Genomic DNA, 27,569 nt, shown 5'->3' with positions numbered 1-27,569 from the left:
GATTGGTTTCATTTAAAAAGGGTTCCTTATAAGTTCTATCCCTCTGAAAGCGACAGAAACCTCAAAGAGAAATGATTCAACACTGCTTCGAGACAGTCAACTGTTATTTCATTCTTTCTCATTTTAAACTAGGTGGTTTTATTAGATTGGCAAACCTCTTAAAATTAAATCTTCTCTTAAGCATTTCTTCCAATAGATAAATACTGGTATTGAAACTGTATTCACCTTGGATGGGTCATATCTTCTGAGTGTTTCTAAGAGTTCTGGAATTTGTATTCTTGTCTCTTCTTCACAGAAGAAAATCCATGATGAATTTCTGCTATACGTTACAGAAAAGCTGACAAAGAGAAATAGGTTATGGTAATCACTTCTATAAAATGAGTTTATAATAAAGTTTAAAACTGACAAGCAGGATGAAAGACATAAAATGGCAAGAAATCTAGATTTTTCCCCTGTATTTTCCTTCAATGTACAGTTTCAAAAGCCAGATACTAATAGTTTACCAAACAGCTAGAATTCTTAAATTCTCTCTGTAACACCACCAGTCCAGAAGGGAGACAATTTTCAAATGTAACTATCAAATACATCAACATTTTATCTTTTAAGAAAGCAATATATTTAAAAATAGAAGCCATTCATGGTTAAAAGAATCAAGAAATCTGGGTAACGTAGTAGTCATAAAAAACAGAGTTCAAATTTTCTTGACTCTGAGGAAAAACACACTCAATAAGAGGAGTCAATGTTCAGGTGGAAACGTCAAACTTCACACATTTCAAATTAAACATACTGTGGTAACAACGGAAGTATGGTCCATGCACCCTCCTGCTTAGACATCTGATGAAGAAGGAGGACTCTTGGGAGTTCCTGAAGAAACATTATCAAAGAGAAGACATAAATAAAAGTACGATATGATCACTCTGATTAAAAAAAGAAAACACTCAATTTCTAAATGCAGGTATTTTTAGAGACCTGACATTTTACTCTCCTAACTACTTTCTTTTTTCTTCTCTTCACGAGCTACTAGAAATGAAGGATGTTGGCCGGATCCACACAATCTCTTGGTCATCCAGGCATAAAACAGTGCAGAGGGCCTCGAAGAAGGGTCTCCACTGGTACCGGAGCTGACCTGAAATTTGCAGACTCGCAAAGGCGACCGGGAGGGAAGAGCCCAGAAGCAACCAGGCATAACTCAGAGGCACAGAAACAGATTTCACTGTGTAGACATCACAGGTAGCAGATGGAAAATAAAACCCTTCAGCTGAACAAAAGAGTATATATAATATCCCGTTTATCTCATGTAAAAAAAAAAAAAATTTAAGTGCACTAAAAAAAGCTAAAACACCATGGTAAGGAAGAGTATTTCTAAATACTAGAAATATAATCCTTAAGTACTCAGTCAATGATAGTAACAATAGAATTTTAAAACTTACAAACATAGGAGGAACTAAGATTCAGAAATAAGACACAACTATGGTTAAATAAATATGATAAACACCAAGAGAGATTAATACGATTCAGGCTATGAATGTCAGTTTTGAAGTAAAGCACTATTCGATATATTTCACGTTATCACAAGCCCAAAGTCAGCTATATGATACGCTTGAACACCACCCTCCCAACAAACTTTAGTATATTCTGTGTTTTATTCTATTTCCTGGTAACTGTTGCAGACAAAAGACTTATGTAGAAAAGAATTATTAAGAATAAATGCCTAAATATTGGAACTATTACAACGCTAATGTAGATTCCACACCAGCCTTTAAGTTCATATAAGGAATGGTTTTCAATATAAATACTTGGAATTATCAAATAAAGCTTCACTTATTTTATGTAGTATTTATTTTAACTTTCATGTACAAATATGAAATGCAAGAACAGTAATGAAAGGTTAAGTCAGACTAACAATATGGCATGTCAGAGAGAAAAAAACACCCGAAAGGCTGAATTAGCAGTTAATTACTCAGTAAAATTCAGGGCTTTCCTGCTGTTGATTATGAATTATGCAGTAGTTTCCAGTGACTTTTAAGAAATGGCTATATATGTATTATATATATTTATACCACATGTATATTCATGAGGGATTATATAAGAACAGAAATCATGTGTGAAGAGAACTAATATTATTAATAGTTGCATAAAACTTTCAAATAACTATGGCAGCATGTTAATACGAACCAGCCAGAAAAGAAACATAGCAAATACTTTAAAAGGCTTTATAAGAAAATAAGTAGCGAATGAGCTATTGTGTAACAACTGAAAGTGTAATAATAAAGACTTCGAAACAATGGAAACGTCTTTATGTTAAATGGAAAAACAGACATGATTCTAAATACATAAAATAAATTCACAAATGAACAGAGACTAGGAAGGAACCAGAAAAATGAAAACATTTGTGTCAAGATGACCGAAGTATTACATCGATGCTTTTAAAATCCTTTAATGTAGTTAAAACACAGTTTAGTTTTAAAAATTTCTTGAGGAAAAATGAATACACCTCCAAATTCTTCCATACAAGTCCTATCCTTCCCGGTTATGGGAAATACGTAGGTGATGTCACCGGGTATCACAAAAAGGCTGTAAAAGGGCACCTTCCCGGCAAGGATGCAAAGACAGACTTATGAATAACCTCTGTCACAACAATAAAAGTGAAAAGGCAAAGTCTTAGCACAAAGGAGCTAAATTCTACTCTAAAATGAACTCTATGGATTACTAGTGGATTACACTAGCAAATTAATAATCATCCCTGTCTCCATTCTTTTTTGTTTCCTGAATCGTATGCCTGGGTTTCAGCTCTGTTTCAGTCAGTGAACACAAAAACGGCAATCCAGCTTTCTGTACCCATCCCACCTCCAAATAGAAACATTCCAAAACCTAGTGGGCTATGTCGATACCTGTCTCCAAAGGTGTGTGAATGCCCTTGTCTCAAAAATATGTCTACCATGACATTCAGAAACCTGGTCTCAGCCACATGCAGAAGGATGAAACTAGACCACTTTCTCACACCACTCACAAAAATAAACTCAAAATGGATGAAGGACCTGAATGTGAGACAGGAAACCATCAAAACCCGAGAGGAGAAAGCCCGCAACAACTTCTTTGACCTCAGCCGCAGCAATTTCTTACTTGACACATCTCCAAAGGCAAGGGAATTAAAAGCAAAAATGAACTATTGGGACCTCATGAAGATAAAAAGCTTCTGCACTGCAAAGGAAACAATCAACAAAACTAAAAGACCACCAATGGAATGGGAAAAGATGTTTGCAGATGACATATCGGACAAAGGGCTAGTATCCAAAATCTATAAAGAACTCACCAAACTCCACACCCAAAAAAAACAAATAATCCAGTGAAGAAATGAGCAGAAGACGTGAACAGACACTTTTCCAAAAAAGACATCCAGATGGCCAACAGGCACATGAAAAGATGCTCAATGTCACTCCTCATCAGGGAAATACAAATCAAAACCACACTCAGATATCACCTCACGCCAGTCAGAGTGGCCAAAATGAACAAATCAGGAGACTATAGATGCTGGAGAGGATGTGGAGAAACGGGAACCCTCTTGCACTGTTGGTGGAAATGCAAACCGGTGCAGCTGCTCTGGAAAACAGTGTGGAGGCTCCTCGAAAAATTAAAAATAGACCTACCCTATGACCCAGAAGTAGCACTGCTAGGAATTTACCCAAGGGATACAGGAGCGCTGATGCATAGGGGCACATGTATCCCAATGTTTATAGCAGCACTTTCAACAATAGCCAAATTATGGAAAGAGCCTAAATGTCCATCAACTGACAAATGGATAAAGAGATTGTGGTTTATATACACAATGGAATACTACTTGGCAATGAGAAAGAATGAAATCTGGCCATTTGCAGCAACGTGGATGGAACTGGAGGGTATTATGCTAAATGAAATAAGTCATACAGAGAAAGACAGATACCATATATTTTCACTCATAGGTGGATCTTGAGAAACTTAACAGAAGACCATGGGGGAAGGGAAGGGGGAAAAAAGTTACAGAGAGGAAGGGAGGCAAACCATAAGAGACTCTTGGATACTGAGAACAAACTGAGGGTTGATGGGGGGTGGGGAAGGGGAAAGCAGGTGATGGGCAATGAGAAGGGCACTTGTTGGAATGAGCACTGGGTGTTGTATGGAAACCAATTTGTCAATAAATTATATTAAAAAAAAGAAACCTGGTCTTGCCTCTCAATTAACCCAAGGCCATTTCAATTATAAATAAATCTTCATCCACTAACCCCCCAAAAGGCCCAAGAGCTTTTATTCTTGTTTATACACACACATATGTGTATACGTGTGTATTTATATACAATGTACATGCATATGTGTGTGTGTGTGTGTATATATATATATATATATATATATATACACACATATATCCTGTGTGTGAATACAGATGCACACATGTTCACATGTGTTAGCACTAAGAAAAAATAATTTTTTTAAGAAAAAATAATTTAAAAGGTCACAATAAAATTTTCCACCAAATGATCTTCTCTCAGTTTTGACTACTTGGAATTGTAATAATTTATGCTCTATTTGTCCGTTACAAATAACACCACCACCAGATTTAGACCTCCTTACAGGTGCCGTATCACCAGCTTACAGCACTTTTATACGCAATGCAAGTTTTTTAATATGTAACTGGGTGGATGACTAAGAGAGTTTTCAAGTGAAATATCAAGGGGAAAGAAAATAAGAAAATGCTGCATCAGCAGAGCCATTTGGAATAAAAGCTACAGAAAAGGCGCCCATGCGTGCAGCACTGCCTGCCGTCAACCTAAATGATGCCTATTCACCAAACAATGCTACTATTTCAAACCTAAAAGGTAAGGCAAAATTGTGTCAATAATGAGATAATGAGGGGTGCCTGGCTGGCTCAGTCAGTGGAGCGTGCGACTCTTGATCTCGGGGCTGTAGGTTCAAGCCCCACATTGGGTGTAGAGATTACTTAAAAATAACCTCTTTCATTAAAAAAAAAAAAAAATGAGATAATGCCATAAGAGAGGCAGGCATAAATGGGCTACAAACAGGGCCTACTGTGGGCAAATGACAGGAAAGGGAAAGAAAATGAAAAAACTGACCACAGTTCGCCTAAATTGCTTATATCAACTCTACTCGTGTCATTGAACCCGTCTGCCATTGCTTCCAGCATCTACCGGTCCCCTAACAAGTGCTTTGAGGTCAGAAAGCCCACTGGACATGCCGTCAGTGCTTCCTTTGAACGCATTTTGGATCAAGGCATATGTTCGCACTTAAGGCCCCTAACATTTAAGAAGAGCAAACAAACACCTTCAAAACCAATGCTCCCGTTCGTTCCCTGGCTCTGACACAAACCCATTGCCTTCGTTTGGCAAAGGGGTTTGATTCCACAGCTGAGCATCCTGACAGTGCTCTGCGAATGGAGACAGCCCTTCATTCTTGATATAGAAGCAAAATCACGAAAATTTATGTCTAGAAACACGAATAGTATGAAAGAACCAACATTTAAACATGGACGAAAACAGCTCAATACTTTATCATAAATAACTTCACTAGGCGAAGTTGGTTTTGAATCACTTTACTCTTCGAGCCTGTGTCTGGAAAGAACTCAACAAATTTAAGTTCATGCCGCCAGCCTTTTCCCTTCTCTACGGACTGTTTCCCGATATTTGTAACTTGCCCCTACCTTAATTCAGAGTATAAACCTAGCAGAACAGGAGTTCATGGTCCAATTCGGTCTCAACATTCAGACCAAGTACTAAATTTGAAAGCAAAAGCCAAGGCTTTTGTTCAGTATTAGGCAATCGTTCTGAAAGACTGAATCCTGTTTTAAGACTGATTCCAGTTCAACCGCACTTCCAAATCCCAACTATTATATAGCCCTTAGGCACTGAACTGAGCTTTTAGACAAACACATGAATTATGATGAAAATTAACATCTGTTTATTGTTATGAGAAGGAGGTATATCTCATAGGATGCTGATAAAGGTGTATGATATGCTGGTTGGAACACATATCAGACAGATTTACTAGTCTTTAAAAGTCCGGTATTCATTTATGAACCAGTAGATTATATGTGATGCTGTAATAACGTGTCTTCCAGGAACCTGAGCCTATATTTAAAAAAACATATATATTTTTTTCCAGGTACCTGTCTTAATCGCTATCTTTTCCTCACAAGAGAAAAATATTACCTCGCTATTTATAAAATTTATTTTTATTAACTCTTTACTTTGAAATACATTACTAAATGCATTTTTATAGCTCAAATAAATCTGTGTTAACTAATCATTCATTCACGAAAGGCAGTACAGCTGAGTATTTAAGGACCTGATTTCTAGAGCCAAGGTACTTGCATCAGAGTTCTTGCTCTGGCTCCTCTGAGACGTGCAACCTTGAGCAACTTGCTTGCCCTGTCTGTGACTCTGTTATCTCATCGTTCGTGTGGGGACAGCCACGGTCCTGGGTACCAAGGAAGTTAATACATGCCACACATTTGGCACGTGCTGTGCACGTGATGGTGATGAATATAAGCATTGACTTTACAATATTTGTTGCACAACTACTATGTGCCAAGTACTGTTCTTTTTCTTTAAGTTTATTTATTTATTTTGAGACAGAGAGAGTGCGCTCAGGGAAAGTTGGCTGTGCTCACTGCTGCGCTGCCCAACTCTTGTCTCCATCTGGTACCCAGACCCCGGCCCCACGCATCGGAGATCTCACCAGTTCCTGCAACCCCACCTCTCTAACTCACGTGTTAGCTCCCAGAGGGGCTCCCTTTTCCTTTTATTCCCTCTTTCCCGGATACCCGGTGAGACCCACGATTACCGGCCGCCCTCAATGGGGGTCCCCCCCGTTGCTGCAGGCAGGAGTCTAGAAAACTCTTCACTGTTTGTTCGAGGCTCAGTTCAAATGCCTCGACAACAAAGCCTTCACTGACATTTCCAGGCAGGGCCGGGGGGCCTCCTTGCCGGTGTTCTGAGAGTGTGGTACCGTTGCTGCTTCACAGGGCCACATGCAGCGTCTCCCCTACTAGAATGAGCCTCCAGGAAGTGGGGGGGGGGCACAGGCCGGCCGTCTACACTGACTCACCCACAAGAGGCCACCCTGCTCGGCATCGCCCCCCTCTAGCACCCGTCCCCAAGCAGCACTTACCTTCTCTGCACACTTGCAGGTGCTGGCCCTTAACTTGGTCCCCACCATACAGCTCTAGCCACTGTGTACCAACGTCACTACCAAGTCAGCGAGCTCTAAATCGACCGACTGTGGGCCCCTGGCTCCAGACTCAGTCCCGCGTGGCCACATCTGACTGGCCACACTCCATCACGGGCTTCCCTCCCCTGAGCTGGGGAGACCCAGCATCTGGCCTCTGATGTTCTTGCTGGGCCAAGCCCCCAGCTCCCACCGGATACACACGGGACAGTGTTCTCCAAGACAGGGAAGGGGTTCAGATGCTACGCAGCCAAAAGGAGACAGATGCTCCCAACATGGCCTCCTCCACAGTGCGATGAATTCATGGCTGCTCAGGAACTGCCCCTGTGGCAATGTGAGTCTCACTGTCCTATTTTCTCCTGGGGCGTCTTGCCCAGGTCCCGGCTTAAAGTAAGTTTTCAATGAGGATTCAGTAAATGAACGGATGAATAAATTCTTACTCGACGGCAACGTCATGAAGTCTCCAGTTTAATAATTAATGTGATGTCTTACCACCTATCAGTTAGTACAAGAAATGAACCTTTAGTAGGTAATTAAGCATCCAACCGCTCTCTCCTCAAAAGAGAACTTTAGTGGTAGCCAGTGACACTCCCAAAGCCAGCCTTTCAATGAAGGGCCTCATGCTGTCTCCTGGGCAATAAAAACATTTCTAAAAGCAGGAAACACAAAACCATTGTACTCAAACTTCCTCACACTGATCTATGAGAGGTTTTGCTCTGGCTTTCCTGCCTTACCTCACGGAAATGAGGTTTTTCTAAACTAATGAACCAAAGAGACTAACTCTCCTCAAGAAAATAGTGACCTACAGGGGCACCTAGGTGGCTCAGTCGGTTGAGCATCCAACTTCAGCTCAGGTCATGATCTCACGGTTTGTGGGTTCGAGCCCCGCGTCAGGCTCTGTGCTGACAGCGCAGAGCCTGGAGCCTGCTTCAGATTCTGTCTGTCTGTCTCTCTCTCTCTGCCCCTCCTCCACTCACGCTCTGTCTCTCTCTCCTTCGGAAATAAACATTAAAAAAATTATTAAAAAAAAAAAAGAAAATAGTGACTTACAAAACTTTCCACGAACAAGGAAAAGATATCATGTATTCATTCAGGTTGAGATTCATCCAGGTTTTAAATAAAGTTTGTACGGTAAAAGAAGGCAATAAAATTAGAAGGGTCTGTTCTTTTTGAAAGCTATTTAGTTAGGGGTGGGGAGAGCAGAGAGGTTTCTAAGCAGCTGCTTCGGCTCCATTTGTCCCAAAGAAGAAAATATAACCCAGCATCTGCCAAATGTAACGTATACAGCTTCAACATTCCCCCACCCCACCCCCAGAAAAAACTCATAAGCGTGTCCCACCTCTGAACTTTCTTTTCTGTATTTGCAGGTTGCCTTAAAAACAGAAAAATAATGTATCTGTACTTCTGCCCATATTTGTCTCAGCGAGAACTCGGGACTCCCCTGTCCCCTGCACTCACCCCTACAGGGGCTGACTTCCCCACTCCCCACTCAAAGTGGTTCCCCAACCAAGCACGACCCTTGCCCTGTGCTATGTGTGGCTGAGCTCACACTTGACAGTCTTCAAAGCAGTGTCTGCATCTTCGTTTTACTAGAACCTACTAAAAACGCCATGATGATGCTTTGTATTCTGTCCTTTATTGTTTCCAATCTAATCTTATTTTGAAAATTCCTTTGGAGAACAATACTGGTTTCTGTAACTTTAGGCAAGTGTTAACACCTAAGGCCTCTGAAGCTACTGTAAAAATGATCATGGTCCAGGATCCCCTGGGTTTCCTGGGTCCCAGGTCCCAGAAGGGAAAAGACGACTTTCAGAGGACCGCCTCTCCACCAAAACATAAACACAAGATACTCCCAGAGTGTCTTCATCAGAGGCTAGGATATGTTCCCACTTCAAGTAACAAATGTGTGTGTGTGCGCGCGCACGTGCGCGCGCACACACACACACAAGTATTTTCACACAAATGTCCATTCAAAAAGGAAGTTTCTTAGGTTCAAAAAACAGAAGTCAAATCATAACACACACACAACACAGATGCTATGCACATAGTAGGCATTTAACAGGAAATACTGGTTTCGTTTCCTGATTAAGAGATTTCCTGATTAATTAACTTCCTGATTAACAGACTGTTGCACAGACTCTCCGTACGGGTTTCTGTCAGCCTCCCCTCCACGTGGCTTTTTGACTGTGCACCTCTTTAAAGAGCCAATCTTTGGGTAACTTCACATTATCCTTCCGTCTGTAATGCAGGGAGGAAAAAAAAAATCTAAGGAAAGAAAATAGCACTTCTTCAAAGTCTGTACCCTCATATCTACAGATCTGCATTTAGGAACCCCCTATTCAACCACATCCCCCCTCTCACGGACTTTATTTCCAATCTCGCTACACATCTCCCTGTGAAGACATCTTTACGCATCACCCAAACTGCTCCAAAAATCCCAGCTGCCACCTGGCATCTTAAAAGTAAGCCTTCCTGGGGCGCCAGCGAGGCTCAGTGGGTAAAGCGTCCGACGTTGGCTCAGGTCATGATCTCGTGGTGCGGGGGGAGGGAGCCTCACATCAGGCTCTGCGCTGACAGTGAGAAGCCTGCTTCAGAGTCTCTCTTTCTCCCTCTCTCTCTGCCCCTCCCCCACTCACGCTTTTTTTTCCTCTCTCTCTCTCTCTCAAAATAAATACACTTTAAAAATAATAATACTAAAAGTGAGCCTTCCTGACAAGTTGTCTTTGTCTTCCAGTTCCAGCTTCCATGCTCTGAACTGACATCCCTCCGGCTCACTTTCCCCTTCACTCTCACATGAGTTGACACACCTTCCATCTTTGTCCTCTCAGGCTTCACGTGTACAAGGAAAACTATATTAACGTGTGCTTTTTACATACTGCTCTACGGCTTTGATGGCCTCAAATGGGCACCATGGTTCTAAAGGGCCCTGCGTATTGTCTAGAGATGTCCTGTTACATTCGTAAGTACCCGATACAACCACAGATGTCCAATTAATAGTTGTCAGATATTTTTAAACGCTTATCTTGGACTTCTCTTACCTACTTAATGATACAGTCGTTTCTACCACAAAACAGGTACCATCGACCTCGTAAGTGCCGCAAAGAGCTAGCGTACCTTTTCGAACCCTTCACTCCACGGCAATCAAGAACGGCACTCTGCTCAGAGACGAGCACTTGGTGAAGTCCGCAGTCTCAGCGATTAGGAGAAACACATAACTATAAACCACAGAGCCATGATAAGCTGCATCGTAAGCGTCAACACTGGAGACGGGAATGATAACCCACGACGACTCGAATTATTTTAGCCGCAACCCCCGGTACAGCACTAAGTTTCAGATGGAAAGTCAGTTTAGGCTCCTGGTTTTATATTCACATTTAGATGAATGAAAAATGTTTGTGTTTTTTTTTTTTTTTTTAATTTTTTTTTCAACGTTTATTTATTTTTGGGACAGAGAGAGACAGAGCATGAACGGGGGAGGGGCAGAGAGAGAGGGAGACACAGAGTCAGAAACAGGCTCCAGGCTCTGAGCCATCAGCCCAGAGCCCGACGCGGGGCTCGAACTCACGGACCGTGAGATCGTGACCTGGCTGAAGTCGGACGCTTAACCGACTGCGCCACCCAGGCGCCCCAAAATGTTTGTGTTTTTAATAAGACCTCATTTTAGCCCCTTGAGGCAAAACAGGCGCAGGTAATGACTTGCCAAAGCAAAGAGAACAGCTAGAAGCAGATGCATAATCACAGAAACCATTAAATTTTTGCACCTTAATTTTTGGCAGATTTTGTAGTCAAGTGCAACCTGACAAGAGTAATGAATAAACAGCAGTTCTAGACATCTGGTAGTGTGGGAGGAATAGATATTTTGGGCTATCAGATAAATATTCAAATGATAAAACTTACTGTTGATCCCTCCCTCGGCAAGCAACTTTTGTGAATGCTCATGGTGGGCAAATCTCTGGGGAACCTGAACACTGCACGGTCCAGATCCCAAGTGACACGAGGGCCCCAGACATGCTGTTCAGTTAGAGGCACGGCGCACGCCTGCCAAACCGTGGGACTGACCCCTCCACGAAGGAGCGAGCAAGCTCCCCATCACAGTGCTGGGGAGGTCCTGACAACCTCTGCCTTAGTCTCTCCTTTTCTCCCCTTCCATGGCTGATGAATTAGCTGTCAATTCTTTCTCAAGAATATGTCAATTTCGGAGAACAAGTCCCAGCTCAATTTTAAGCAGGGAACCATACCTGCCTCTTAAAGGGGCTTTGCCCCACCCCCCGTGTTTTGTGCATCTCAACATTTAATTCTCTGAATTTAACCTTATTGCTCGGTGTTTGTGTAGTTCTAGATCAGGCAAGCTCGCCATTGCCCCAAGTATTGTCTGTAGACCCTATATTAGCTGTCAACAAGTCTTTAGATCTTTAAAATTCAGCTTTTAATCACATACGTGGCATAAAAAAAAAAAACCCTATAAGGAGAAAAAATGAACCAGTATCAGGTCCAGTTGCAGACTCTAAAATCTTTCTGGCCATTTCAACTACGAAAAGGCTGGATCTTAGGAGCAAACTAAATCCAAGTGTTAAAAGTTTTGTCAAAACTACCTCAGTATTCGTGGCTGACTTCCATCCCAGGAAAGAGTTTCAGAATAAGAAAAATAGACTACCTTGCAATTAAAGGGAAGCTTCTTTATTGCTTTAGTCTAGACTCCATTTATTATCACAGAAATTAAATGCTGGAAAAGAAGGGTTTGCTTAATGATGTTGCTTAATTACGGGTCTTTAAACGTAAAACCAACATTGCCACCTAGTGGCAATCGAAGGCACCTACTAAACATGTCTAAACTGCAAATTGTAAACGTAAAGGACAATAAAAATTAAGTATAAGCAAACTGAAAACACAAGCATAAATTAAAGTGCTAGAAGAGGTATATATTTCCGTGAAATGGAACTGCTTTCTAAGCCTTAAAAGCTGAGAAAAACGTATCCGTGAAAATAACAGTTCCTAACACTGTCGGTGTGTGGAATTATGCTAGGTGCCACAGGGGGAGACAAGAAGAGGTACAGACGTCTTGCCTCCCTCCAGATTCTGAGGGCAGGACAGATGCCCGAGAGGAGAAAGGGCACTGCGGGGGAGCCCATGCGGAATACCAAAAGAGCACCCCAGAAAGTAGTGCCTGTGGATGAAAACAGCCGTCATGGTAGACCAAGGTTACCAGAGAAGACACGGAGGAGAGGCTGTCAAAGTAACAATAATAATATTCCGCCTTAAAAAGGAGGCAGGGGCACCGGGGGGGGGGGGGGGGGGGGGCTCAGTCGGTCGAGCACCTGACTCCTGATTTTGGCTCAGTTCGTGATCTCACAGTCGTGAGGTCAAGGCCCAAGTCGGGCTCCGCACGGAGCATGGAGCCTGCAATTTAAAAGGGAGGAGGCCCTGTCACAGGCTACATACAACATGGATGAACCTCTTGACAACATTACCACACTAAGTACAACAAGCCGGTAAAAAAAAAAAAAGACAAATACTGTAAGATGCCACTTATATGAGGTACATAGAGCAGTCAGATTCACAGAGACAAAGCGGAAGTAGGTGGTTGCCAAGCGGTGAGGGAAAAGGAAATGTACAATTGTTGTTTAACGGGTATGAAGTTTCCGTTGGACAGACAAAAGTTCTGGAAGTTGGTTACACAACGTGAATGTACTTTACAGTACTTAAAAGCGTTCGCGGGCAAATGTTATGTTATTTTTTTTTTCTTACCACAATGAAGAATAACAATAACAACAGCGTCTGCGACAGCAAAGCACTCTGGGTGTGGATGCCTCCCGAGGTAAGTGCGCAGGCAGGACAGGCGCACAAGACGAACGCAGTGAAATGGACATTTTGAGACCCTCTCTTACAAGCTCTGTCTTGGGAACAGGGTAGTATTGATCGCTGTTTGAAAGGCTATTCCTTCGGGTTCCCTGACATCAGACAACGCACCTTCTCTGTGTTTCACGCACTCCTTCTGTCTCCCCAGAAACTGCTCCCACTCTGCCAGGCCCCCAGATCCTGGTTTTTCCCAGGCTCCCACTACTCCCCTGAAAGCAGCACCTTCAGGCTTTCAGCTACTACCTGGGTACGTTCCCGATTCCAAACCCACCACCTTCGGGTCAAAGGTTTCTCCTGAGTTTAAAGCGAACAAAATCCAGGCTCGGGCAGCTGACACCTCCACCTGAGACTTCATCTATAGCGACCGGAAGTCATCTGCACCCTGCAAACCTGCCAATCCCATCCTCCACCTCAGATGGTAGCCCCGTCCCTCCGCACCAGACCTAGCGGGGCACTGGTCCTGAGGCCTCCTGAGGCCTTCGCCCAAACTCCCCGGGTGTGGCTTCAAATCACCCCCTACTGCCCCCACTCCCACCAGCTCCACTCCTCACCCCCGGCCCGGCACTTCCCAAACTGCCTGTGACAAAGCACCAGCAGCGGTCTACACCCCCATTTCGGGCCACATTAGCTTGGATGGGTCCAAGGACCTTAGATTAGGCTCCTTGCCCCGGTCTTGGGTCTGTTCAGCTGCCTTCCTCACAACCACCAGAGTGACAGCTTTAAACGCAGACCCAACGGGTTGAGCCTAATGGCTCTCCCTACCAGTCATGTTTGCCCCGGGGGGGTGCTTTCAGTTAACAGTGACTGCGGGCTCCTCCTGCATGTACTGCCATGTCTTGGATCTCTAAGAAACACTTCTCAAATGCCCAGAGGGCATCCTGAGAGGTCCTGAGAAAGGTCTGGGTCCTTAACAGGACACACAGCTCCTCTGTGGTCAGGTCCCTACCTGACCTTCCAGGTTGGCACCCACACTGCCCACCTCCTGCACAACACGCTGCTGCCTTGAGCTGGCTGTCGACAGAGAAAGCCTCCCGGCTCCCTCTCCCCCTCCTTAACCACACTAGTACCTAATTTTTCATTTACTTGTTTTTATCATGCTGTGTGGAAAGAACACTTAACACGGGCTCTGGGCTCTTACAACTTTTAAGCGTAGGACAGAGTACTGCCAGCTGTAGGCACGATGCTGGAACACGAGTCCTTGATGTGTAAGCAAAATCCTGACTTTAGCGGAGATGTCACTTTGTCTCTTCTTCCTTTTAGTGATTAGAGCTCCTTGAGTTTTGAGTGGATCCAAAGGCCACCAACTAGATATTACCCTTTCCAGCCTCAGTGTGCCATGTGATTATGTCCTGGACAATGGTATGTAGGGGAAATGATGTGTACAACTTCAAGGTCACATCCCTAAAAGGAAACTGGTTGTCCTCCACACCCTGGAATGTGAATGCAGTGGGGGTAAATCAGTTCCAACCATGCCAGGGAGGACAAGACACCCCAGCCCCATGGGAAAATAAGAAAACAGAAGGAATCTGGAGCTGAGCTGCCCACCCCCAGCCCACCCACTAACTCAACCATTCGTGAGGGGAAGTGCATCTCCACCTTCCTTAAGTCATGGCCATGTTGTCTGTGTTAAAGCAGTCCAGGGAATTTTCTTCTTCTTTTCCACATGGTCCCTCAAAGACTCACTCACCCATGAGATCACATTTCCCTAGCCCCAACTCAGACTCCATTTCTTTACTCACTTCCCTACACTCTAGTTTCACTGGGAGAGGTCAAATAGCTATTCTAGTTAATAGGAGAGGGGTTTTGAGCACTATCAATTTAAGAATTAACAAAAAAATGTTCAAATGGGTAACATCATCTACTTAAAGTAAGTTTTAACCTTAATTTGTTCAATTTCCTCTGGATTCGATTCAACTGCCCTATGTTGACCTGCCCTCTAGGTTTAAGGTGCGACGGAGGATGCAAAAGCCGCATCACCTGGAGTAAATGGGGGAGACACAGAATCTAAACCACATGACCCTGCCTCTGTAAGAGGGAAGGTATTTCTGAGAGCAAGGACACCTACGGGCACGTAGGGATACACATGCTCTTAATTCATATAGGAGTAAGCCACACATAACTCTGTCCTGATGTCATCACTGCTTCCACGATTTGGGGTAACTGCCAAGGCCCGACTGAGCAAAATTCCATTAACGCCTGCCTGGACCCAAGTGAGGGATTATTCAGGCTACCGATTCCCCATCCTCCCCGCCACGGCCTTGGCTTAGCAGCTCCACTCTGCCTTTACCAGAGCGAACGGAAGACCAGTCGAGGTTGCCGCACGTCTGCCTCTCTGATGAAATCAGACAAGGTTTAGTAGAAGAAAATCTCCAAAAGTTGGGTTTCCAGACAAGGAAGAATTTTAAACGCATCAAGCTGCTCCTAGAGCCAGCTACCAAAAAAAAAAAAACAATCTGCTTTTGGCACGTAAGTCTTTGTCTCCCTCAAGAAGGTACAATGCTCCAAGTAGGGAAACAAAGGACCCATCCCCACGAGGATGCTGGGAGGTTGAATTGTATATGTAAAGCATTTAAAGATTAAGCACAACTAAACCTTATTCTCAGCAGCGTCTCTGCCTTGAATCCCATTAAGGCTGCTAATTTTTCCATTGATATTTCCAATCCTTTATTTATCCCAGCACCCACCAACAGAAAGCAAGCACATTTCCCGTCAAAGCGATGCTGAGAGAGCTAAGGGATGGCATTTATCTACAGACAAGCACTTCTGTCTTGAAGGCCATGGTAATGCAGTGTGGCGAGTAGGCTTGGAGGAATTTTTTTTTCTTTTTTTTTCTTTTTTTTTTTTGCTCGGCTAAAGAAGAAAGCACCTCTGTGGGAAGAGAAGGTAGGTCTTCCTTTACTCAACCTGCCAGCATTACTCGTAACAGCTTTAGATTCAGTCCATGCCTATTTTAAATATTATTAAAATGTACCTGCATGGGTCGATCTTTCTCTTCTTAATCCTTCTTGGATATTACACTACAAATCAACTCAAAGGCTCAATTAATGATATCCAATTAAAAAAAGAGATTAAGAGACTCACGGAGGAAACATCACACTAAGGTTAATGAAAATGTTACTTCAACATGAAAATTGCCTTAGAACCTGGTACGAAAATTTTGAACATTAATTATCTCTGCTATTTTAAGCCCTGCTTTTAAAATGTTACTCCTTCCACTTCTTTTTCTCATACTTTATGGCAAAACCACAACAGTCCTACACAATGACATAAGTCTCTTAAATTTAACAAAATCAGAAAAATTTAGAAGATGATGCTAGGAGCATTAGGAATTAACTAGGGCATTTTAAACACCAGTCAATATTAAATAGGCAAAACAAGTCAGACGAGTTATTTTCATCTGAATGAAACTAATTCTCTATAGATGGAGTACTTTGGAAAACACAAACGTATCAACAAAGAAGTAAGGAGCAGACATCCCAGCCATCACTACCTACCTGTGTAAGATTTGCCGCTTGCTTTAAGATGCTTTGTTTTAACTGTTCTGCTCTCTTTGCATGAAAAGAATTACTTTGACTCTGGATGACAAATACAATTCCTTTTAAATCTAGAACCAAAGGGAAAAAAAATTTTTTTTCAGGTATTTATTTTTCAGCAACTGAAATAAACTTAAAAACAAGGCAAGCCTTCAGGCTATAAACTCTTAGGGGGGAAAAATCGATTTAAATGTAATCACAGTGACAAAATCTCTTTTTACACTGATCTCTGAAACATCCTCCCTTAGAAGTGAGCAGGTTAAAAAAAAAAAAAAAAGTGAGCAGGTAAATGAGTTCGCTGTCCTAGATCAAACCCGTGGTAACAAACCGTGAGTCCGCGCCTGCATCTGTCCAAAGAATGCCTATGAACGTGAGAAAGTATGAGAACGTCTAGAACACTAGCCTCCCCAGCAGCTGAGAATCTTGTCTGCCACGAGCCTTCCAAAAATTTCCACATTATCCTCCATTGTACTGTTGTTGCTGTTATGGGTTGAAGCATGTCTCCCAAACTGCGTATGCTGGAGTCCTGATGCCCAGGACCTCAGAGTGTGACCTTATTTGGACCCAGGTCTTCACAAAGGTAATCGAGGTAAAGTGAGGTCGTTAGTGGAGGTGCTCACCTGATCATATTTGGTGAAAAGAGAAAATGTGGACACAGACGCACGGAAGGAAGATGATACAAAGCCACAGGGAGAAGACAGCCATCTACAAGCCGAGGAGAAAGTTCCTCAGGACAAAGCAACCCCTGCCCGCCCCTTGATCGGAGACTTCTACGCTTTGAAACTGTGAGGCAGATTTCTGCTGTTTAAGCCACACAACTGGCGGTACCTCGATTCAGCAGCCCTTGCAGACGTACGCACTACCTCAAGAATATTCTGGATGACTCTTCAAGGCGACATTCACCAGTGGCTGCTTCTGTCCCATGAGCTCACAAGAGCTTGCAAATAAATACCTCAATAATCTCTACCCTGCTTCATGAGGCACCTAGCCCGAATGAAGTGTCATCTCCAGGAAAACAGCCACGATTCCACAGCAGCAGGGCGTTAGCAAGAAGCGTGGCATAAAAGTCCGTCTCCAACAACACTGGAAATATTTGCCAGCCGTCTAGAGACTCACCTCAGGGCGGCCAACTTTCTTGCAACGGCTAGCAAAGTAGGAAACCTCGCACGCTAGGCCCACCTGACCGGGGACGACTATCGGAGGTCTTGCCAGTGAAGAGGGTTGCTCAGTCCCCACGGCGGAGAAGCACATGAGGTTCTGAGCTTGCAATAAAGCAACACATAGAAACGGCCATCGTGTGTTGGCAGAAGGCAGACTTCACGTAAACTGCTGCCTCCAGCCAGGTTTACAGCAACGAACGTGGTGACCTGACCCCCGCCATGTGCCTTTCCCTTTAACAGCTCGACTCAGGGACATAAGCTGGTTTTAATTTTATTCCATTATATTTTATTGCTCTTCTGTTCAGTTCTATAGTTCCACTCATTTATTCACTCACTCTGATATTCATACAACAAATAGCTCCACAATGAGCCATCTAGATCCTAAAAATAAGCCAAAATGCTCTTTGGTTAAGACTCAATAAAAATTTTAAAAGGAAATGCTCAACAACCTACTGAATATGACCTAATTCTTTTCCTTTAGGAATTTATATACATATGAACATTCCACATACCTACCTCTATTTCAAATCAGCTTCTTGGCTCTATAAATAGGACACACAGATAAGCCTTAAACGGGTGTCTTATATTTCAACTGAAATGTAATTTTCAATCTACTACATCTGAAACATTAATGTAAGTGACATATCAAAAAAGGGGTGATAAAGACTTGCTTTTGTTACAAATGGAATAAACTTCAGAGAATGATTTTTGCAAAATTTAATAGGGCTGAAGATGCACATTCCCAATGACCCAGAAACTCCACTCCTACTAATCATCTTGAGAAACTTGCATATGTGTAAAAACAAGGATATAGGACAGGAGAGCTCACAGCAGGACAGTGTAAAAGGAAAAAATTTGAGGCAACTCAACCCGCTAACAAGACACACAAATTAGAATACTATACAGCAATAAAAACTGCATCGATCCAGATGGATATTATAGATGAGTCGTATAGACTGAAAAAAAAAAAAAAAGCCACAAAGGCACAACCATATAAATCAATGGTTTGTGAAAAGATACACACAAATATATAGAAGATGGATATATGCTATATGGATGCATATATATCATGTATGATGTAAAAATATAAAAGATTACATGAGAATGCTATAAACACCATATTGAGATAATAGTAAAAAAGCTTCAGCTGTGTTAGGAGTATTTTATTCCTTAAACTAGGCGGTAACTACCTGGATATCATTGTATTACTCTTTGTAGCTTCCTGTATGTTCACAATAATTCATAACAGAGGTTTTAAAAGAGCAAATCCATCTGCCAAAACGTTAATCCTGCAGTAATCAACTCCTGCCATTTCTTCTACCAGATCAGCAAAACTCCCACTGTTCCCACAAAGACAACAGTTCCTCCATGTGGAGAAGAGGCTTTGCAAGAAGAAGAAAAGTGAGTTATTCCCCTCTGCTTATGCCCGAGTCGTGTGCTATGAGCTGTATTTGTTTTTTCTGCATCTAAGAAATCATCACCTTCCTTTCGCTCATGCCTTGATCACGCACGCTAGGTGCACTCACCCAGCAAACATCTCGAAGCCTGTACTGAGTGCGAGGCTCTGGCACACAGAGGTGAGCAAGCACAGCCCCATCATATCAGGGCCTGAGTGTAGTGCAGAAGGCAGAAGGCAGCCATTCCAATACGGAGCCAAGTGCAAAACTGAGGGAGCACAGAGGGGGGACATGTGCAAGCAGAGGTCCTGGAAAGGGGCCTTTCCTGAGTTCCCTTTAAAATGCAGCAATTGGGGCGCCTGGGTGGCGCAGTCGGTTAAGCGTCCGACTTCAGCCAGGTCACGATCCCGCGGTCCGTGAGTTCGAGCCCCGCGTCGGGCTCTGGGCTGATGGCTCGGAGCCTGGAGCCTGTTTCCGATTCTGTGTCTCCCTCTCTCTCTGCCCCTCCCCCGTTCATGCTCTGTCTCTCTCTGTCCCAAAAATAAATAAACGTTGGAAAAAAAAAAAAAATTAAAATGCAGCAATTTTCAGAGCACCTGGGTGGCTCAGTCGGTTAACCATCCAACTTCAGCTCAAGTCATGATCTGACGGCTTCACGGGTTCAAGCCCCGTGTCAGGCTCTGTGCACTGACCGTGTGGAAACTGCTTGGGATTCTCTCTCTCTTTCTCTCTCTCTCTCTCTCTCCCCACCCCCCTCCCGCCCCCACTTGCACTCTTTCTCAAAATAAGAAAATAATTTTAAAAACTGTTTTTAAATTTAAAATAAATAAATAAAACGCAGCAATTTTCTGCAGACTCGGGCACAGAGGGTAGCAGACCAGTGGCAGAGAAGAAGTGGGGTTATCACAGAGCCCACGGCCCGCCTTATCTCTGCAGCATCAGGAGTAGGTGAATCTGTCAAGCATTTCTGAGAAAAAGGTGCAGGGAACAGTCCACGATAAAGTTACAGAGGGAGGCTGGGTCTAGAGAGGGAGGCTGGCTCAGCCAGATCTCAAGCGCCACACCAAGAGGGTGGCGCTAGAGATGAACAGCTTTCAAACTGGGGAAGGGCCACAGAGCCATCCGGGATCCCAGAGAGTGGGGCCTTCCCAGAAGAAGGGACAGGGACACTGTGTCCTGGGCATGCCCCAAGAAGGGATGGGAGGACCTTCCCGACAGAGGGAACAGTGAAGGTTGGGGACAGCAAGGGGAATTATGGCCCCGAACACAGTAACAGGTATGGCTAGGAAGTCAGATGCACATGGGGCAGTTACTAGTGAGGAGACAAAAAAGTAAGGGTCTACCCAACCAGTTCCTAAAGCCCTATTAATAATGAATGACAGAAAATCAATGACATGCCATTCAGCCCCACCTCCATTCCAGGAAAAACAAACAAACAAACAGGCTAGCACAGTTAGGTGCTGAAAATCACTTGTACACTTAATTTACTGATGTTCTTTACAGCAGCTGCAAGAAATGTTTTGTTGACAGAGATCCTAAGCCCCCCAAACTGGGTCACGTTCTGGCTGAGTCCAGACCCCAGGGCCCACCTTGGCCGCGGTCTTCTCTGCCTGTGCTGCCCCCACTCTCTGACTCCTGAGCTCCCACTGCCCAGTCAGTGGAGCTAAATACGACAATCCTACTAGTTCCTTATCACTTCCCCTGAACCTCTCTGAAGTCACTGCCATCAGCAAACACCGTCACAACTCAAGACGGATTGCCTTGCTCTCCTCCAGGAAGGTAGAAGAAATGGGTTGTCCACTAAGTGCCTGACAATAATGAGGGGCATAGAGGTCTAGAAAGGAAGAAAAGGAAGTCAGTCAAGGCTAGGAAAGGACCATTGCGGTTCTGAGACCAAGGGTGAGCTGCAGAGCATTAAGGAAAGGTGACAGAACCAAGGAGGTGATCAGAGAAGATCCCTGAGGGAGAAACATTCTTCAAAGAAAAAGCAAACAAAGGTTCTCTTTCTTCAGCTGCTGAGCACCTATCATGTGCCAACCGCTCTACTAAGCGCCAGTCTTTCCTGGTCAGACGTCATCTAGAAACACGGATTTCATGGTGACAGGAAATAGCGTGGGGTTCTTCTGATAAAAGCGAAAGCGCTAGAGATCTTAAATACGCACGCACGCACACACACACACACACACACACGTGCAGAGCCACTCCAATTGTGTTTTACTTGGTGAGAATGACGTTGGCCCATGAATCTACTGACGAGGCAGTGAGCCCAAACAGAAAGCAGGCCTCCTTGCCCTGGGAGGAGGCCCTGGGAGTCTGCCGCGACTCTGATCCTTCTGGGAGGGCTGCTTTTGTAGGCCCCCCACCGGGGCCTGCAGACCCATGTTAACCCTGTGGGCAAATAAGCCTCCTGGGTCTTGTTCGGACATGCTGATACCAAGGTATGTATCACTAGATTTGACCACTTGTCATAGCAAGGATGTTGACTTACTTATCCAGGCAACTTTCCCTTGGCACTTTCAAGCCCATGTTCCAGACTAGCATCATTAGTTCATTTAATAACCATTTTCTATAAGGAGCCCTATCAGCTCCCATAGAATAAACCAATGCCCAACCCACAAGGGTTGACAGCTGACAGAACATCTCCACGTGGGGAGGAGTGGCTGAGCCATACAGGGTGTCGTAATACAAAGAAGAAAAGGCAATGACCCAATGTCGCTCCTTAAATACGCAGTCTCAGAGCTGAAGTCTCCGACCCATGCCCCCGTGGTCCCCTGCATGCCCGGGCCCCAGTACAGGCCATCCTGCCCCTTCCACCCGGGGAGCCTCTCCTGCCACCTAGACCCTGCAGAGCCCAGCCCCACACAAGGCAGGCCTAGAGAGGAAAGTGTACCCTTCCCCTCCTGTCCAAGGCCCACCTTGTAGGTCTCCATGGCCTACCCTGGGATGACTGACGTCGACAAAGTTCACACCCTTTGGGAAGAGACCCAACATGCAGACATCAGTCTTATGCTCTCATCAACACACTGAGGCATATTTCTCACAGCCGAAGAAGAAGAAGAAGAAGAAGAAGAAGAAGAAGAAGAAGAAGAAGAAGAAAGAGGAGGAGGAGGAGAAGAAGGAGGAACTGATGTCGTGGTTACATTTTTGAAGATGCTTACAATATCCTGAAAGGGAGAACAAAATAGGGTGAGCACAGGCCGGGATGGAAGTGCAGGGGTGTCCACAAAGTCACAAGTCGCTGCTTCTGCGCCAGGGTTCTCGGGATGGGTTTGACAGAAGTGATTGGCAAGCTAACCTGTAGGGGAAACAGTGCCTGCACGTCAACAAGTGACTCTGGCTCCAGGCCGAGGTCAGCGGGCCTCTCACATCAGACACTGCGCCCTGCTCACCTCTGCGGCCCCCACAGCCGCCACCACGCATAGCCGTCTGCCCTCATTGGAAACTCACCAAATGGTGGCCAAGGACATCAAATCTAACATACGAGCTGTCGTTTCCAATACAAATCACGAGCCACTATGTCAATCTGAAAAGTGTTCTCCCCGTGTCTTCGGGAGAGACCAGAACATTTGCACAGCGATCTTCACCTCATAAATAAAATCAGAAGGAGAAATTCACTTCACTGAAATAGAATTTATAAGAAATGTACCTGGGCACATACTCATAAGTTAAAAAAAAAAAAAAAATCATTACTTACCTACGTCACTCTTCCTTGAGATACCTTTCTCCAAATTCTGTATTTTAGACAAAAGAGAAGAAGGTAAGTCAGGTAAGTCTCATCGTATACCATAGCTAGCAAAACACCAAATACATATGAATGGCACGCAGCAACATTTGGGGACGACGCGGACGACGAGAGCTTGACAATGCTCCCTAACGAAACAGACGAAAACTTAGGAGGGAGGGAACAGCAACGACGTACTTCTGCATCCTGGTGGGAGCCTCCTACGGGGCTACCCCTTTCCTACGTGACTTTGGGCAAGTTACTGGGCCTCTTGCCTCCTGTGTAAAATGGAGCTAACACTTAACTGGTTCCCACTGGTCTTGGGAGAGTTCATTTAAAACCCCGTAAACTCAAAAGCATGGCAAACCAAACAGAGACCGTATCGATGCCGCCAGTGTGTGTTTCCCGTGAAGAGGACCTCCACTAATTATGGTATTTATCATCTCGTGGGCTCAGACGTACTGTCATCCAGAACATCACCGCCATGTTCTCTCCCACCTGAGGAGCAGCACTGGGGGCCTAAGCAAGGCCCCAGGGGGCACTCAGCCTTTGGTTCATGAGACTTCAGGAGCACGGAAGGGGCTTCTTAGAGCAGAGCTCTGGACATAGAAATCTGGACGTGAGCAAAGAAATACCTGTTCCTGATCCCGGGTAGATCAGGGGAGGGGTTCCTGAAAGATTTCTCTGATGGGGCTCCTGGGTGGCTCAGTCGGTTAAGTGTCGGACTCTTGATTTCAACTCAGGTCATGATCTCATGGCTCATGAAATGGAGCCCCACATCAGGCTCCGCGCTGACAGCGGGGAGCGTGCTTGGGATTCTTTCTCCCACTCTCTCTGCCCCTCCCCTGCTCCCCCAACACACACACACACACACACACACACACACTCTCTCTCTCTCTCTCTCTCTCTCAAATAAACATTAAAAAAAATATTTCTCTGACAAAGTGCAAAGCGTAAGCAGCTAAATCTGCCATTTTCCTTGTCTTCTCCAGCAGACAGGAAGGAATTTTCTCTTAATTGCCCTTTTCTGCTTTCGACTGCCATTTGCTATAATTATAACAATTGGACAGCGGCAGACATCCTTCAATTTTCTTCACAGACTGCAATGAGAAACGTACTTGTAAGCCTTTGCCAACAAAACTGGGAACAGTTTAAAAGCCAAGATACAGCCACACAGAGATGTATCCTCTCAAAACGTCAAAGGGACCATGACAAGAGACAGGGAGGAGAGAGAGCAAAACACAGGAGAGTGTCTACCTTTGGCAGCATTTCCTGAAATGATCTTTGTCTCAAGAATAGAAATACCACCGGGGCGCCTGGGTGGCGCAGTCGGTTAAGCGTCCGACTTCAGCCAGGTCACGATCTCGCGGTCCGTGAGTTCGAGCCCCGCGTCGGGGCTCTGGGCTGACGGCTCGGAGCCTGGAGCCTGTTTCCGATTCTGTGTCTCCCTCTCTCTCTGCCCCTCCCCCGTTCATGCTCTGTCTCTCTCTGTCCCAAAAATAAATAAACGTTGAAAAAAAAAAATTTAAAAAAAAAAAAAAGAATAGAAATACCACCGAGTGGAGAAGAACCCCATAGTTATCATGGACTCATTTGTTGTGCCTCGGGATCCAGTGACACGTCACTTAATCTTGATAAAATACAGACGTTTTGGGGGGAAAAAAACCCTAAAAAGTGCTGGAACACTTAAGCCATTTCTCTACCTATGCTGAACCAAAGCCGGGTTATCATAAGCCAGGAGGTATAGACTCACTGCATCTTCCACACGCTCTCGATGCCACCGTTGGCCAGGACAACAGCCCGCCCTTGGAGAAGCAGCACCCGCCTGAGAACCAGACACGCTACCCGGCTTTCACCCTTAACCTGCTGCCCACCCCTCGGCCACACTGCCCGCTCCACAGCTTTGGCTGGCAGCTGAGGATCACCGAAAATTCGAAAGTTTCGATCTGAAAGTAGCACTGGAGTGGGTAAAGAAAATATGGCGTGGACGCACCACGGAATATTATCCAGCTTCAGAAAGGAAGGGAGTTCCGTCACATGCTACAACACCAATGTGCCTTGAGGACATCATGCTACGTGACATAAGCCAGACACAAAAAAGCCAAGTACTGTACGATTCCACTTAACGGCGTAGTCCGATTCACAGAAACGGACAGTGGAAGGGTGGTTGCCAGGGGCCGGGGGAGGAGAACAGAGAGCTGTTTAATGGGGACGGTTTCAGTTTCGTGAGGTGAAAAGAGACCTGAAGGGCGTTTGCACGAACACTATGAATACACTTCACGATACTCAGCTGTACACTTAGAAATGGTTAAGATCGTAAATTTTACGTTAGATGTATTTTGCCATAATTTTTAATGTTTATTTACTTTTGAGAGAGACAGAAAGCAAGGGAGGGACAGAGAAAGGAGGAGAGAGAGAGAATTCCAAGCAGGCCCCACGCTGTCAGTGCCGAGCCCAACTTGGGGCTCAATCGCACGAACCGTGAGAACAGGACCTGAACTGAAACCAAGAGTCAGACGCTTAACCGACTGAGCCACCCATGCCCCTACCATAATTTTTTAAAAAAGAGAGCATTAGAGATGATCCAATCCAATGCTCCCCTTTTAGAAATGAGACAACAGAGCCACAGAACCAGGATGAAAACCCAGGTCGGTCTTCTGAGTTCTTTCCAACGTTCATTTCTTACACCCACGTGATGATGCACACCCTGTCTTCCTCCAGAGGTGTTTCTTCAAGAAACATGCACCAGGAAGCCACTCTGGAAAACAGTGTGGAGGTTCCTCAAAAAATTAAAAATAGACCTACCCTATGACCCAGCAATAGCACTGCTAGGAATTGACCCAAGGGATACAGGAGTACTGATGCATAGGGGCACTTGTACCCCAATGTTTATAGCAGCACTCTCAACAATAGCCAAATTGTGGAAAGAGCCTAAATGTCCATCAACTGATGAATGGATAAAGAAACTGTGGTTTATATACACAATGGAGTACTACGTGGCAATGAGAAAGAATGAAATATGGCCCTTTGTAGCAACGTGGATGGAACTGGAGAGTGTGATGCTAAGTGAAATAAGTCATACGGAGAAAGACAGATACCATATGTTTTCACTCTTATGTGGATCCTGAGAAACTCAACAGAAGACTAGGGGGGAGGGAAAGGGGGGGGAAAAGTTATAGAGAGGGAAGGAGGCAAACCATAAGAGACTCTTAAACACTGAGAACAAACTGAGGGTTGATGGGAGGTGGGGAGAGGGGAAAGTGGGTGATGGGCATTGAGGAGGGCACCTTTTGGGATGAGCACTGGCTGTTGTATGGACACCAATTTGACAATAAACTTCATATATTGAAAAAAAAAAAAACACGCACCAGGTGAAAGCACCACGACACTCATGACAAGAGTCACCTTTAACAATAAACCGAAAGATTAAAAAACAAAACAAAACAAAAAAACCCTGAACTCCGTATTTCCCGAACGAATAACTTAACGCTGGAAACCAACTGGACATCCCACCACATCTCTTTGTGAAACCAAAGAAAATCGACCAAAATGACACATCTTTCCATTTGCTATTAAACACCGCAGCTCCAACTGGCTGAAAACAACAGATTGGACACGATTAACCATTTCGAATGGCTCAATTTGTAAACTGTAAGAAGAAAACATCCAAGAACGGTCAAATTAAGTAAACTGAATGGATCCAAAACGGTCTTGAGCAATTTCCCCTCTGAGAAAGAAAATTAGACTAAATGAACGAACTGACAGGACATTTAGAATTCTGTCTCCAGTTTCCCCTCCTGAAAAGCCTCAGCTCTTCCTAGGAAGAAACACATGGTTCGTTTTAGTATCTCTGCTGCCACACATTTCTTACACGATCAATATCAGTCAAAATGGGTTCACTGTCAAAGTTTTAGAAGTCAACTGAATTGCTATTCAGATAGGAAAGAGGTTTGTTACTAATGCATCTACCCCACAGACAGCTCCTACCCTAGCCGGGAAAAGACAAATCCAAGTCACCCTCTGACACAGGTTTTATTTGTTAAGTCACAATACGTTAGAACACTTGCAATCCACGCCCGTAATGCCTAGTTTATAAATCCTTCACGAAAAGACGATAAAACCTCCTCAAAATCCTTCACATCTATCGAATCTTTTCGGAAGAAAGGGAAGTAAAATGGCATCCTGTACCTGGTCACCACCAACCGCCACCCCCTTGGTCTTTTGAATAAATGAACTGATCAGGATGTGCCCGTCAGTGGACTCGGCCAGAAGCCGGTCCTGTGTTTGAATTCTGCCCCCACCACTTACTAGCTCAGGCCTCAGTTTCTCATCTGTAAAACAGGAATGGTAATTACAAGACCTGCAGCACAGGGTTGTTGTGGGAGTTTCATTAGGTAATATACTGCTGAGCATGGCATCTGCCTGAAGAAAATGCTCAATAGTTGTCACCTACTACTCTTTTCATCATCACCTTCATCTATTTCACGTGAAGTCAACTTACACCATAAAAGAAATCTCACTGATAAAAGCAGTAAGCCCTATGGTTCCTCTTCTTACTTTGATTTGTTTAGGTTCAGCTCAAAAGGCTGCCTAAAATATTTCTTGCTGTCACATCAGGTAGGGTCTGGCACTGTTTTAAGTGGTGGACACACACACACACACACCATCGGCCTCCTCCTCCTCCTCC

At 44.4% G+C, this 27,569-nt stretch overlaps 1 protein-coding gene across 1 annotated transcript in view; it reads right to left on the bottom strand.

Annotated features, from left to right (window-relative positions):
• The window catches only part of B3GLCT (beta 3-glucosyltransferase), a 119,205-nt gene that overhangs the window by 70,163 nt on the left and 21,473 nt on the right, over nt 1-27,569 (bottom strand). The window contains exons 3-6 of the mRNA XM_047078539.1: nt 22,856-22,892; nt 16,566-16,675; nt 788-864; nt 226-337 (exon numbers count right to left, since the gene is read on the bottom strand). Coding sequence (XP_046934495.1) covers nt 226-337; nt 788-864; nt 16,566-16,675; nt 22,856-22,892 — 336 coding nt within the window. The remainder of the gene's footprint in view (nt 1-225; nt 338-787; nt 865-16,565; nt 16,676-22,855; nt 22,893-27,569) is intronic.

This window comes from Lynx rufus, unplaced genomic scaffold (assembly GCF_022079265.1).
Source record: "Lynx rufus isolate CCGP_SWC_20201006 ecotype Redwood Valley unplaced genomic scaffold, mLynRuf1.p SCAF_1, whole genome shotgun sequence".
In the NCBI taxonomy this organism is placed as follows: Eukaryota; Metazoa; Chordata; class Mammalia; order Carnivora; family Felidae; genus Lynx; species Lynx rufus.
This window is presented reverse-complemented; position numbering and strand designations above follow the sequence as displayed.